This window comes from Gorilla gorilla, chromosome 16 (genome assembly GCF_029281585.2).
Source record: "Gorilla gorilla gorilla isolate KB3781 chromosome 16, NHGRI_mGorGor1-v2.1_pri, whole genome shotgun sequence".
Lineage (NCBI taxonomy): Eukaryota > Metazoa > Chordata > Mammalia > Primates > Hominidae > Gorilla > Gorilla gorilla.
Window position 1 is genome coordinate 63,539,392 of NC_073240.2, and position 15,398 is coordinate 63,554,789.

Genomic DNA, 15,398 nt, shown 5'->3' on the forward strand with positions numbered 1-15,398 from the left:
CCTCTCCCTGTGAGTCAGCCCAGTCCTGTTCGCCTCCCGCGCCTGACTGTGGAGCCCCTGAAGGAGACACGTGTATTTACATGATACATCTGTGGCTTTTTTTTTTTGAAAGGTGACACAACTGGCAAGCTATTTTGAGCCCTTGATCTTAGCCGCAGTTGGTGTGGCCTCCAAGATTCTTGATCATCAGCAGCAGATGACGGTGCTGGACCAGACCAAGACTCTCGCAGAGTCTGCCTTGCAGATGTTGTATGCAGCCAAAGAAGGTGGTGGAAACCCCAAGGTATGGTCCAGGATATCGGGGACTCATTTAGGACCACTAAGAAGCCATCATGCATTCCTGCTGTAATGTGTCCTTCCAGGAGAAAACACTTCCAGTTCTTGCTGGTGGCATTTGAGCTCCCACTCTGAGATCGGAAATAATCTATTGGCCTTCCCAAGGTTCTTAGGGAGGAAATGAAGAAAAATATACATAAAAGTTATTTTTTTCTTGACAGAATGTGTAGACAAGTGTCCTTGGGGAAGAAAAATGTATGGTGGGATGATTACAGGAATGAAAACTGTAATGCTTGGTGGGTCCCTGCTCAGCACTGACACCCAGCTTGCACAAAGGAATGTTCTATTGTGCTCCAGTAAATGTCATTTTGATTCCTAATACTTAAGAGACTGCAGTTTAATATGAAAATCTCCCATACCAGTTTGCAAGAGGGAACATTTCTTCAGCCAGTTGTGTCACCCAGCTGCTTTAAGTGGCCAAGTATGACAACAGCGTGTCATAGGTGACCTTGCACCACATTTTACTCTGAACTTGGGAACTGAAGAAGAGAGAATAGCATATGCAAAGGCATAGGTAGATTTATTAAAGGGTCATGATTTCTTCAGGAATAGTGAGTGGTCTGATCTATCTGGAACATGTAGAGCTGGGGGACCACCAGGCGGGAGGATGGACTGGGCTGCAGGGTGACAGGTCTCTTCCACATTGCGGACTTCAGTCTTTATTGTAAGTAGTGGGCAGCCATTGGCAGTTTTTAAGCAGGGGAATGGCACAACCAGTCCATATTTTAGAAACATTAAACTGGTAGCAGTGTGAATAATGTCATGGACTTTCCTTTTCTTTGCTTTTTTTGAGATCATGTCTTACTGTATTGCCCAGGCTGGTTATGAATTCGTGGCCTCGTGCCTTCTTCCTGCCTCAGCCTCCCAAGTAGCTGGGGCCACAAGCACGTGCCACCATATCTGGCTAGCCTGCTTGCTCATTTATTTACTTATTTACTTAATAAGTTAATTAGAGGTGGGGGGTCTCACTATGTTGCCCAGGCTCATCTCAAACTCCCAGCCTCAAGCAATCCTCCCCGTTTAGCCTCCCAAGTACCTGGAATTATAGGCGCAAACCACAGCACCCAGCTTGGACTTAACATTTTCTGTGTTCAATTTTTTCATTCATGTACTTGGCAGTTATTAAGAGCCTCATTCTGGGGATGCTGAAATATTAAGCGCCAGCCACTGCCCTCAAGTTGTTCAGAGTCTTTTGGAAAAATAAATTGAGTTGCTGAAGTGGTGGAATGGAGTGAGAAAAAAAAGAATACCGTTTTGACTGCGATGGAGAAACGATAGGGTGCCCTGCAGTCGTGCCAGCCCCCTTTGCACCCTCAAAGGGGTGCCTCCCCCAAACTGGAGGAGGCAGAACTTACCCTCTGACTGACTTCTGGGTTGTCTTTTCTCCAGGCTGTTTACTGCCACATGTCCCCACTCCTACCTGATGGTTTCAGTACTAAGAGAATAATTCAAAGGAGGAGTTTTCTGGAATTTTTTTTTTTTTTTTTTGAGACAGAGTTTTGCTCTTGTTGCCCAGCCTGGAGTGCGATGGCGCGATCTCGGCTCACTGCAACCTCCGCGTCCCGGGTTCAAGTGATTCTCCTGCCTCAGCCTCCCGGGTAGCTGGTATTACAGGTGCCTGCCACCACACCCAGCTTATTTTTTGTATTTTTAGTAGAGATGGGGTTTCACCATGTTGTCCAGGCTGGTCTTGAACTCCTGACCTCAGGTGATCCATCCTCCTCAGCCTCCCAAAGTGCTGGGATTACAGGCGTGAGCCACCACACCTGACCTTTCTGGATTTTTAAGACATTAACACATCTGCTTGGACTGTAAGTTCAGAGTTCCTGATGGAATTTTATTTTCTCTCAAGGAACCTCACAACCTCAACTTCTGCTTTCTGGTAAAGCAGAGGCTGTTACCAGAAAGCTTACAGTGCTGACTGACTGTGCTCCCAGCCGTCAGAGATGGGGTCTCGCCATGTTGCCCAGGCTCATCACAAACTTCTGGCCTCAGGCAGTCCTCCCCCTTCAGCCTCCCAAGTACCTGGGATTACAGGTGCAAGCCACAACACCCAGCTTGGACTTAGTTTCCTGTGTTCCCAGCCATAGAGCACACACAGTCAGCACTGTAAGCTTTCTGGTAACAACCTCTGCTTGAAAGTGGTGTCTAGCATAATTTTCTACCAGTGTGAAGTAGTTTTCAGTAAAGCATTAGATGATGAAGTAAAACACGATGAGTGAAGGCAAGGCAGGTGATCACTTCTGTCCCTCACTGGTCTCATTCAACCTGCTCTCTTTCTGCAAACCCTGACAGGCTTAGCCCAAAGTGCGCCTGGGACACTACAAGTCTGCTTTTTTCAACCCTTTCCTTAGAAGCCTGATGCAAAGACTTAATCACCTTGAGTGTTATTCTTTGGACACATATTTACTAGGTTTTATTTGCTGTGTACTAGGTGTTATATATCCCTGTTTGCAGAAGAAATAAAGGTTTGTCAAATAGTTACGGGTAGCTTTGATATGGTGAAAAATAGCACAAGCTTTGGGGTCAAACATAATTGGATTCAAATCCCACCTCTGCCTCTCACAAGTAAATTACTTCATTTCTTTGTTTCTGCACCTAAACAATGAAGGTAATTATGAATACCTCCCTAAGGTACTGGTAGAGACTAAATGAAATAATGTGCCTGACATAGTAGATATGTTTTTTAAAAAAGCGGCAGCCCAGAACCTGGTGTTAATGAATTACCTGCTTACCGAGGCGTTTGCAGTGTAGCCTCTCCCTCACTCCATTGAGCTCTTCTGCGGTATTCTCTACCCTGCAGAGCTCCCTTCTCCACTCATCCCCACCCCGCCCAATTCCCTTCTGTGGCATCCTTGATGGGCCCCCACAGATTCTGCCCGCAACACTCCAGCAGAAACGCAGCCCTCTCCACTGTTGGGCAGTTCTAATTATTCCTTGTTTTTCTCCCTCTACCAAAGTTGAAATCTGCTCCCCTGTGGCCTTCTCCCATTTTTCCATACTCCTGTGATGTCTGTGCCTGCTATCCTGGGCTTTGTATTTGAAGTGCTGTAATAAAGAAACAAGGCTCCTTTGGAAGCGGACTTCAGACATGTGTCTGAAAAAGAATGGAATCTGGTTTTTCTCTTGTGTGGTGCCATGAGGAACAGTAACAAGGAACCCCTCCGGAATCTAAAATAATGACCTCATTGTTGGGCCCACCGATGCCACTTATGAGATTGCTGTCGGTGGTTTAAACAGGCCTTAATTGAGATCCAGCTGTGTCTTTGGATATCTGAAACTATTGAGCTCTACTAGCAGGTATGTGTGATTTGAGATTAGGCTGTCTGATAAAGATGAGACTTGCCTTTGGTGTTCAGAAGAAAAGGCCCTGGGTGAGGCCTGGAGTAATTGGAGGAGGCTTCATAGAAGAGGTAGACGTTGAGCTGACCCTCTAAGAATCTGTGAAAAACTTAACCATGAGAAGTGAAGGAGAGCAGGCCTTCTAGAGAATTCATCAGCATGAGTGGATGGGGAGGTAATTCATTTCTGGGATAGCCAAGAGCAAGGATATGCTTTTATAGATTTCAGTGACCTGGTACAGGACAAGTGTCCTTTAAATTGTTCAAGGAGTTCAAAAAGTTTTGTGATTTACTGCTGCACCCAAAATTTGCTTCTGAACCTTCCTGAGCCTGCATGAGAGTACAGATCCTTGGCAAGCGGTGCTACTGTCTCCCCCAGAAGGTATACTTAATTTTCATATGAATGTGTAGAATTGCTGGCTTTTTTTTTTTTTTTTTTTTTTTTTGAGATGGAGTCTCGCTCTGTCGCCCAGGCTGGAGTGCAGTGGGGCGATCTCAGCTCACTGCAAGCTCCACCTCCCGGGTTCACACCATTCTCCTGCCTCAGCCTCCCAAGTAGCTGGGACTACAGGCGCCTGCCACCACACCTGGCTCATTTTTTGTATTTTTAGTAGAGACGGGGTTTCACTGTGTTAGCCAGGATGGTCTCGATCTCCTGACCTCGTAATCCACCTGCCTCGGCCTGAATTGCTGGCATTTTTGTGTCTGTAACAGTCATCTCATTCTAAATGAGATTTAGAGAAATATTGCACCCTCCCTTTCACCTTCTGTACGAATAAAAATGTATGAGATGCTCTTTCTGGAGAGTAGGTCCAAGAGGTATCACCTTTCACACTTCTATCATCAAAATAAAGCAATCTGCACATTTTGTGTTTTACCATGTCTGTGCCATGAAATCAGCTATCAACCCAAATTACCACTTTACTTCACTCATCCCAAAGAGAGTTCTGTGTATCCTGACACCGTTGCCTCAAGGATAACCATCCATGATCAACATATTTCCCATCTCATCAGATGTCATATTTGAATAACTTTTCTTGCTTCCTATGGCTTTTCAATTCAGACATGGCCAGTTCCTGTGGCTCACATAGCCTCTTGGAATTCTCTTGTATTTAGAAAATCACCCAATGAGTTCTCGTTTACTGCTTTCCACTGGCTTCTTTACCTTCTCATTTACCAAAGTAAAGATGCAGTATCTTGGCCTTTTGAAAGGGTCTACTTCCCCAACAAGGTGGCTCAGGGCGGCCATAGCCACGGCATGGGTAGACCCAGTGCCTGGATGTAATGCAATTCCGACCCTGAAAACCTGACGTCAGGTCAAATTTTGCAGAGCGAGGGCATGATTTCCTCCTAGACTGCCCTTATAAATGACAAGGCGCCTGCAGCCATATCATCCCACACTGCATAGTGTTGTTATCGTTTTCCCCATCCTACCTAGGAGGACTCCAAGCCCAGGGCCACTTACCTAGTTAGCCAGCAGTGGAGCCAGAACTAGAACCCAGGTTTGTCTGTCACCTTGGCTGTTCCCCCTGCATCTTGCTGCTACTTGAGGTATCTTTCAGGGAGCCCAGGACTGCCATTGTTTCATTGTTTTCATTCATTCATTCACTTAGCCCCTACTCTGCTTGACACAGGTGTGAAACACCTACTTCCTAATATGGTCTAAGGAATGCATGGGTACTCAGGGCTTTACCTGCAGGGCTCCATGCATTTCTCCAACCTCATGGCATATAATTTGTGACATAGTTTCAAAGCCCATTAGGCACTCTACAAATATATTTCCCTTAGAGGTACCTACATTTCTGTAATCCAGTCTTATCTTTAGACGGGCAACTGTAGTGTTGGGCAACTTTGAAGAGATGTACATTTATTTTAAGCACACTTTTTCATTATATTATTTTGTAAATGTATCAACTTGTATATTTAGGGACCTGTGGCATTCTCTTTTCTACAGTCCTCAACATAGTAACATACAAAATTGGTCATGTCATAAGATTTTGATATTGCAGTTTTATTTTTCCCTGATTGTAAAAAGAGATCTTTTTCTATTTGTCTTTCTGATTTTTATTTACTTTGCAAAAAAATGGCCAAACATAAAGAAAGGGAAGAAATAGAATAGATTGCTGTGTTCCATTGTGGGGGTATGGTTTTATATTCTACTTTTGAAGGTTATTCTTAGAAGACTGAGCACCGCTCTCTTCTGCTTAAGGAAATGTTGCACAATTCCCTTCTCAGGCACAACACACCCATGATGCCATCACAGAGGCCGCCCAGTTGATGAAGGAAGCCGTGGACGACATCATGGTGACGCTGAACGAAGCTGCCAGTGAAGTGGGTCTGGTTGGGGGCATGGTGGACGCCATTGCAGAAGCCATGAGCAAGGTGGGCATGGGCTCTAGGGCTCTCTACTCCCTTATCTCCCTCACCCATGGGCCTCGCGTGCTTTTCTCTAAGCTGTCAAGGCTCATAGCAACAAGCCTCTTCTTTTCTTGAAGGTTCTAGTTAATGTACAGATATCCAGTCACATGTCCAACATATTTTTCCTTATTATTAATGCATTACTTTTGTAAGCCAGTTGTGCCTTCTAATTTTACATGAAAGAAAAAGATGGACATGGAAAAGATATCATAGGTTTCCTCAATTGTAAGATGGAAATTGATTATCTACTTCATAGGGTTTGTTGTGGGGGAACAATTGCCAAAATGAAATAAAAGTGATGCCCAGCCGGGCGCGGTGGCTCACACCTGTAATCCCAGCACTTTGGGAGGCCAAGGCGGGCGGATCACCTGAGGTCGGGAGTTTGAGACCAGCCTGACCAACATGGTAAAACCCTGTTTCTACTAAAAATACAAAATTAGCCGGGCATGGTTGCGCATGCCCATAATCCCAGCTACTCAGGAGGCTGAGGCAGGAGAATCACTTGAACCCGGGAGGCAGAGGTTGCGGTGAGCTGAGATCATGCCATTGCACTCTAGCCTGGGCAACGAGCGAAACTCTGTCAAAAAAAAAAAAAAAAAAAAAAAAAAAGTGATTCCCAAGTGCTAGTTTTTGGAATGGCTATTTTGGAATCATGTGGAGCTTTAAGAATGTAGATTCCTAGGCTCCACCCCAACCCACTCAATTGGGTTACATTTTAACACACTCTTTTTAAATGCTCCTTGTGGTTCTGATATCTAGCCAGGCACAGAAACCACTGAAATCGTATATATGCAAAAGCCCATAGTAAACTCTTGTAGGCTACAGACATATAAGAGAACATGAGTATCATTTTCTCATTTAGTGACCCATCAAATGAGTTGGATCATTAGGGTGACATGACTGGAGACAGTTTCAACTCCATATCTACTGTTCTTTCCCCCAAAGAATCCTTCATTAGTCATGTAAGTTTGACATTCATTAGAAAGAATGCTTGTTCATCAGCATCTAATTGCCATCCTGTGATAGCATGCCAAGAATTTTAGACATCGTCTATGTTTTGAAATGTCCATTGTCAGATTGTGAATACATTAATAAGGTTTTTCAGGATAATAAGCAGTCTTTAATTGCTAATTTAGAGAAGATTGGTTGTTCATATCTCCATGAAGAAATGATATGCTGTAACTATAATTAGAATAATTATCCTTAGGCATTATGCAGTCATTGTCAGCCTGAGAACAAACATAACAAGCCCAGGATGGAATGCTGTGTCTCCCTTTAGAGGCCGCAGGCTCTACTTTGTCAAATCGTCCATCAGTTTCTGCTGTGGGCTTCTCATGCTGCAAATGTGGACATTTTGGCAGAAAATGAGTGAAATTTCCCTCTTCTGCGGGCCCTTGGATAAGTCTCAGTAGATTTGTTTGGTTTTCAGGACATCAGAACACCAGAGCTTTGAAGATAAACCGTGTATCTACCCAAGGATGTTAAATAATGGAGCCCAAGGTTTCTTGGTGCAAATTAGAAATTCAAATGATAATCTTTTTCTTCTTGGGAGAAGATATTTTTCAGTACCACTCAAATGATAGGGAAGGATTCCATAAATCCTAGGAAGATGGACGTCAGATCCAAAGTCTTTCTTTGATAGCCCTATGCCTTATGCACTGTGATGGGCTGTGGACAGAGAGAGCAGGCCCTGCGCCACCTGCCATTAGTGGTATAGCCTATGCTGTCTCAGCCAGAGACACATTTGATTCTTCTGGATGGGCTGGAAATAAGTCAGGTGTTACTTGATAGCAGTAATTAGGAACTGCCAGCCAACACAAGCCACAGAGGCCAGGAGCTGTTCTTCCCCCCTCAGTTCTGCAAAGTATATAATTGGGGTTTCAATGTTGCCCCTAAACTCTTATCTACCCTGGCCTGACATCCAGGGCACCACACAACACCTCTTCCCCATTCCCATTTTCCCTCTGCTTAGCGTGTTGCTGGGGACTTCAAATTAAGTGATGTTTCAGGTCCTTTGGGTCCCTGTGCAGCAAGCGTTAGAAAGCTGGCATAGTCTCTCAGAATTTCGTTAATTTGGTTAAAACTCTGAGATACTATTAGACTCATTGTCTGAAATTCTCAAAGCCAGTGAATTACAGAAAAACATGAGTGTGGCCAGAGTTAATTCTAACTTGGATGTGACTCCTGACACTTTGGGGGCTTTCACTGTGGAGCTTCTCTTTGAGATTCTCTCTCGTCATCTCAGCACTAGGAGGTTTGGAGACTCACAAGTGAGTATGAAGTAATCAGCTTTCCGGGTGACCTTGGACAGGAATTCAAGCTCTCGGAACGTTGATTTCTTCATTCAGTGAGGTTGGTAGGATCCTGTGGGATTTTGTGATGTGGTATCTTTTCTTTGTTTTTGTTTTGTTTTGTTTTTGGCCAAGTAAGAAAATTAAACAAAAACAAACAAAAACTGTGCTATCTACATCACGGCTGTTTTATAAAAGAAAGGTCATGTTAGCACCCACAAAAGGAGGAAGGCTATACTCTCAGAGTAAAGGGAAGTTCTTTCAAATAAATGAAATTGAAATCCTAGTCACTACTTTGTTCTTTCTTTTCCCATTGTCCTCAGACTGGTTAAAGGTTCTTTGAATGGTGGCCACTGGCCAAGAACTCTGAGCTGCCCTTCAGCTCCAGCATCCTGGCATGTTGGTAGTGATGTCACATCTCACATGCAAGCTCCTAGCATGTGACCTGAAGCTTAGAAGATGTTCAGTCAGTTTACAGCAAGTGAATGAGTATGCAATTCAGTCTCCTTTGACTAGCAGGGCCCCTGTGCCATGATGGGGATACAGCATCTATCTGCCTAATAGGGAAAGCTAAAAAAGTCTAGTGTGGAGTTTGTGTTAATAGTTTGGTGAAAATTATATGCTGGGCTATGCAGCCACATCACGCATAGGCCACAGTGATGCCTTCCTTTCACTCACAGTGCAGTACATGCCTGCTCATGACATATAGCTCTCACTGAAGATACCAGCTAACATTTTCCTAATTGACCACTTGGCCCCAATGTCATCTCTGACTCTGAACTTTATGGCACAGAGCTGCCAGGGAAATCTCAAATACGTCATTGCTTACCCCAGATCCCACTGTTGTCGTCATGATTTCAAGGTTTTCCATAAAACAGATGCAGCCTCATTCCCACTGCTGTCAACAGCCCCCTCCTGTTCAGGTCAGGATGACCTCACTAGACTCACTCTGCCTGTATTCATTTCTGTTCACTTTGTCTCTTCGCCTGGAATACCATTCAGCAACCAGTGGTGATGGTGAGGATGGTGGTGGAGAAGATGGGTTGCCTGTTTCTTCATCATTGACATTATCATCTTTATCATCAGCATCTTCATTATGGTCATTCTCTCCTCTTCCTGTATATAGTTCTTGACCAGGTGTAGTGTTGATTTTTACTGTAACCATTTGATGCCTGGAAGTTACCACTGAAGGACTAGAGATCATAGTTTAAGTAACCAGCCCGAGGTTCATTCACAAGCCTTGGAAACACATTTTGAATACAAATCTCCTACACCAATATGTCCCCAAGTCTTCAAGGGACATAGTCCCATTGTCTCAGTTCTTCCACCCCACAGTGATCTTGCCGTTCTCTCAGTTCCTATTGCATTTATAGTCAGGTGAGCAACAACTTATTCCTAGTGCTTCTAATTCCTTCTATTCCCCGATTGTGCTCATAAAGAACGGTTCCGTGGATAGCCATGGACTCGACCATTCCTCAGGAAGTGCTTCCTGATGGAGAGTCTGCCTCCTTTCCCACCTCATCTTCTGGCACTTTGCGCTTCCCTAGAAGTGTCAGGCTGGCTCCCGCCTCCATGTACGTGAATTCTGTTCCCTTTCTTGGGTTGCCTTTCCCACCTTTTACATGTGGCAGACTCTTCGCCTGGTAAGACTTGGCTGAAACATCACTCCTCTGGAAGTCCTCCCACTCCTCTCAGGCAAGGCTGGGAGCCTCTCCTTGCCATGTACCCTGAATGCCTTATGTGCCCTTCTGTTGAAGTCCTTATTGCACAAGTTGGGTAATTGAGTTGACATTGGGCGAAAGAATCTCTGAGGCCCTCTCTGTTTTTCAAATTTCCTAATTCTCGTAAATACAGTCTACACTTCAGCAGGCTTCTTATGACCTTTGGATTCTTTTCCTCTCCTCTGTAGCTGGATGAAGGCACTCCTCCAGAACCAAAGGGAACATTTGTCGACTATCAGACGACTGTGGTTAAATACTCCAAAGCCATTGCGGTGACAGCTCAGGAAATGGTAAGAGGGAAGAGAGCTGCCCTCCCCCACTGTTGTTTGCCTTTTTATCCACTGCCGCCGCTGAGCCTGCAAATCCCAGATCTGTGTCAGAGAGAGAGCCCAGACCACTCTCTAGTCTCTCGGGGGCTCCAGCTTCTCTCCTTTATCTGTGGTCTTTCTGGCTGCCTGTGTCCAGTAGCCCCAGTCTGCTGCAGTTCTTATCTCATGAAAAAGCTGCAAGAGGGAATTAAAGATGGCTGAGACTTGGGCATGAGGACAGAGGAGCAAAGGAAGGAGAGAAAATGAAAAGACGGGGAAAGCAAGGAATTTGTAGTTAAGGAGAAAGGGGGAGAATCTTATTCACCTCACGAAGGACTTGAGGTGTTTTTAGTAGATTAAAATAACAGTACAAGAGAAGATATTTGGGGATAAAATAGAACAGAGATGAGATTATCTGATGAAATCAAGTTATAATACTTGGAAAATAAGGTATTGCCAGTCTTTCAGGCAAAATGAAACAGTGTGGTTATGTAATAAGAAAAAAAAATTCCGACAGTAGAAGGCATACAACTTTTGGAGGTAATGTTTTGGTTTCGTTTGGTTTTTGTTTGTTTGTTTGTTTTTCTAAAATGTAATGCAACTAGAACTGTATTATATAGATTCTTAGATATAAATGGCATTGAGAGATAGTGAATGCTATCTGATATGTTAAGCAGTTATACGAAAGATGACAAATGTTGTCTTCAAAGAACTGATAGGAGTCCATAGAAAAAGTTTCTCCCAACTTTTAAAGGCTCAGATGCCGTAAGATAAAAGTTCGAAAGATGCCTCTTTGATACTTGCCACATAAGCCTGGGTTGAGAAATCAATGGGCCTTCCTCGCTGAAGTGACCAGAATGAGCCACCATGTGGTTGCTGTGCCCAGGTCCCCTCTGAGTGGTTTTGTCATGTAATCGTGTGTCCACTAGGTGTTGAGCTTGGACCACAAAGTCATCCCTGGCTGCTGCCATTCATTCATGGAAACTCTGTGATTGTGCCAGGCTTGTTTAAAAGAATTCGGGCTGGGGAATGGTACACCCATCTCAGTGTTTTATGAAAAGCTGGAGCTGAGCCCAGTCTTGTCCTTCTCAGGGGAGCATGGAGGACAGATCCTAGTCCGAGCCAGCAGACTTTCAGCACAGATTCCTGTTGAGCAGGAGGCACAGTGCAGCAGCAGTCATGTTTGAGCAGCCTCATGGTGTTTCTGGAATGTCTCCAGAGCCAGGTCCTGAGCTGCCTTGGCTTGACCCTGGGTGTCCATGAGCTTAAGGAGCTGAGCCTCAGGCTGCATGGCCACTCCTGAGATAACTGGCCTGGCTCTTTGTGTGAAAGAGGCCCTTCTCACCCCGTCAGGATGCCCAGACTCCCAGTGCACCTGTTGGCAGGTCGCAGTGGAGCAGCACGTGGCAACACTCACTCTCGTGCAGCTCAGTGTGCGTTCCTTAGCGGCCACATCTCAGCCTGAAGCCTGGGACGAGTCCTTGTACACATGCTTAGAAGGGGTGGACATTCCTGTCCTGCCTTGATGGATGGAGAGTCATTCAAAAGACATTTTTAAAGGCTGTTTAAAATCAAGGTCTTAAAAGGCCACAAAGAAAGAGACAGTATTGTTATCCAGAGCAACAGGAGGTGGAGCAGGAGGGGAGCCCCTTGATGAGGGACAGTGACACCCGTCTGGGTGGCAGATTAAAACTGCTTTTGTGAGAATTTAGAGGTATTTTTGCCCAGAGGAAGAGGAAACACTAGAAACTAGCATGCCAGCTGCCTTAGATAATTGAGATGCATCAGTCAATGAAACAGAGAAAAATCCTGAGTATCTTCATAATAAAGGCAGAACTTGACCATGTGGGCTACACACTACTCTTAACTGAATTTGTGGCTAAAACCTTGTCATTCTTTGGCACAAATTTACTGCAAAGCTGTATCCTCTATGAGTGTTTTCCTCAAAACACTGACTTATCCAGCACTTGTCATTCATGGTTTTCTTAACAGCCCTGTCCTCATGCCCTCTCTCACCTGGGTGGGACCTGCTTCGGGGCACCCAGAGACCAGATCAGCCCCCGACAGAAGCCTTGGCCCAGGGGTGAGAATCGCATAGGGCTTGTGCCTCCTGGGGGTTTCTAGGGGGAATTCCTCTGGTGACCCCCCAGGGCTGGGCTGGCGAGGGGCTGGCACACTCACCTGCCAGAGGGTGGGCCCTGGGCGCTGGCTCCAAGCTGCACAGCCCGAACGCTGAGCATGTGCCCACTGGGCCCGGCCAGAATCTGTGGCCTGAGCGGGGCCCTGCGAGGGCTCTGGCCTTTTGTGTGCAATGCAGCATGGGCTTGGCTTGAACTGCCCTCTCCAGCGTCTAGCCCCAAATGCAAGGCCTGGCCTTCACCCCCTCAGGAGCTTAAAAGTGAATGAAACCCTTTGGCTTCCAGTGATATTAACACATGGTTCTCATGCGTTTCTCTGTGTGTATGTGTGTGTGTGTGTCTTGCTTGTTTTCTTTTTCCAGATGACTAAGTCGGTTACTAACCCGGAGGAGTTGGGAGGACTGGCTTCACAAATGACCAGTGACTATGGGCACCTGGCTTTCCAGGGCCAGATGGCAGCAGCCACGGCGGAACCAGAGGAGGTCTGCCACCTTAAGACCCCTATTTAAGATGCACACACACTGGTGCCCACTCCTGGGTATTTCTTCATAGCTTAGCTCCACTCTAGAAGACCCCAGCCCAGTAACCAGAGCCCAGTTTATTTCCCCACCACTGCACAGCACGGGTCCAGACCAGGTAGCCCCAGGCTGTACTCAAGTCTCACTGCCCCTTATGGGGCAGACTGGCCAAGAACTGGGGCATGAGCTTTCAGACAGAAGGACTTTGTATACAGTGTTCTACCAGGTCTCCTGTCCCTAGCCCTGTCACCTGTCTCTATTAGCATGCCCAAGCTTGGGACTGCCATCTTATCACTTCCTACTCCAGTTAGCACATCCCCCGCAATTATTTTTGTGTTCCATAGGTTCACAGAAGTGTTGAAAGATTCACGTATGAAAATTAGCTATCCCTCTCCCTAGAAAGAGGTACTTTCATGAAACAAAGTCTTGCCTGAATATTCTGGGTGGCTAAGAATTGGCCCAGACATACCTCCTGTGGACTCCTTTTATTACTTCCCTGCCTTTCCCAGACCAGCTTTCCTTAGTGGCCAGTGTAGACTTGGCTTTAGAATGCCTGTACCCATAAGAGTCTAACAGTAGCCAAAGTTGGGCCCCAAAGGCCACTTTCTAAGAGCTGCCATCTCTCATACTTCTAATGGGGTGGTCCATTGGGAAGGACACAGGTCATGTGTGGCTCCAAGGAGCTTTGTAGCATCTATATCAGTGTGAACACATAGAAGGAGTCCAGGGCTTGGGGAACCACATGGCTTCTTAGAGAAAGGAAGCCCAATTTAAAATAAAGATTAATGGAGTGGATTACAGGGACACTTGAAAGATAAAAGTAATTATATTCTGTGAAATTCAGCAAGCTGTTTATTGAGCGCAAACCCTGTTCAAGACGTTCCTAAATGAACTGAGTTGTCAAGGCAGAAGGTTGTAATTGGTCTTCTCTTCTCCTTATAGTGACAGCACTGTCCCCAAGTTACTCAGTGCTGCTATTTCTCCTGGGAGTCAGGTCTAAGTATGTTTTTACAGAGACTCTGATATTCCAGAAATGAAGTCCCAAAACAAATCACTTTCTAATGTGTGTGGTAACAATGCATGTAAATAGGAGTACCATATATATATGTACTTGCATACATATATATCTAGCATGGGATTACTTAAGTCTCTAACAGTGCCTGCATTTTGAGATATTAGAATAATTGACTAGGCTGTAGCATGAATAAATCTATTTGCAATGAGTGTGAAGTCACTACCAAGAAAAGGGAGTTATCAGATACCCACGTTAAGATTCTGTTGATTCTTTACACAGGCCTATCATTTTTTTTTTAAATAGACTCCCTGTTTTAGTAAGATCATCTAGATTTATAATTCATTTGACTAACCTATAATTTTGAACTCCATAAACAAATGTAAGGGAACTTCTGTTACAGTAAGGAAAAGTTTGCTTGGACAAAAGGAAAAGTGGGCTGGGCGCGATGGCTCACGCCTATAAGCACTTTGGGAGGCTGAGGCGGACAGATCACTTGAGGTTAGGAGTTCAAGACCCAGCCTGGCTAACATGGCATACCCCCTTGTCTACAAAAATACAAAAATTAACTGGGCGTGATGGCGTGCGCCTGTAATCCCAGCTACTTAGAAGGTTGAGCCAGGAGAATTGCTTGAACCCGGGAGGTGGAGGTTGCAGTGAGCCAAGACTGTGCACTGCCCTTTAGCCTAAGCAACAGAGTGAGACTCCATCTCAAAAAAAAAAAAAAAAAAAAAAAAAAAAGGGAAGAAGTGTTTGGCAAGGAGGTTTGGATATCTGTCCACAGAAACCTTTAAAAATGGAATCTACCACCATCTGCCTTAGGTAGTTTAACTGCTGTCTCCCTGAACTGTCTGTATGGCCCTTTCCACATGAGTTCTTGTAAGCTACCCACCCAACGTGTGAAACAAGCAGATTTTTTTTTTTATTACGACAGAGACCATTGAACCAAAATATAAAATAATGCCAAAACAGCAAGGAAAGAGAATGTGTTGCTAAAAGCACAACAACAGGTTACTTTGGTTATTGGCCCTGCATTTGCAGCAGCTGACGTTTTCATTAAGGGTTTCCTTTTCACTGTTACATCTTGAGATGTATTTTACATTCCAGACACGAGAGCAGTGTGACCTGGAGTGAAAAGGGGCAGAGAGAATATAAAATTTCCAGTGGCTTGCTAAGGAAAATTCTTTGTGTACATTTGCCAGACAGATATTTGGGGAAAACTGAGAAGGTTAGGAGATCCCTGAAGCAATGTAGTTTTTTTTCCCAAGATCGTGGAATTATTTGTTTACCCAAGAGGGCCCCCTATCACAGCATG

The 15,398-nt window shown here is 45.0% G+C and overlaps 1 protein-coding gene across 13 annotated transcripts in view; it reads left to right on the forward strand.

Annotated features, from left to right (window-relative positions):
• Positions 1 to 15,398, forward strand: part of TLN2 (talin 2) — a 452,474-nt gene that overhangs the window by 380,921 nt on the left and 56,155 nt on the right. For all 13 annotated transcript variants that reach the window (XM_063698575.1, XM_055364066.2, XM_055364059.2 and 10 more), the window contains 4 exons: positions 113 to 283; positions 5,913 to 6,059; positions 10,296 to 10,397; positions 12,916 to 13,035. In XM_063698575.1, coding sequence (XP_063554645.1) covers positions 113 to 283; positions 5,913 to 6,059; positions 10,296 to 10,397; positions 12,916 to 13,035 — 540 coding nt within the window. The remainder of the gene's footprint in view (positions 1 to 112; positions 284 to 5,912; positions 6,060 to 10,295; positions 10,398 to 12,915; positions 13,036 to 15,398) is intronic.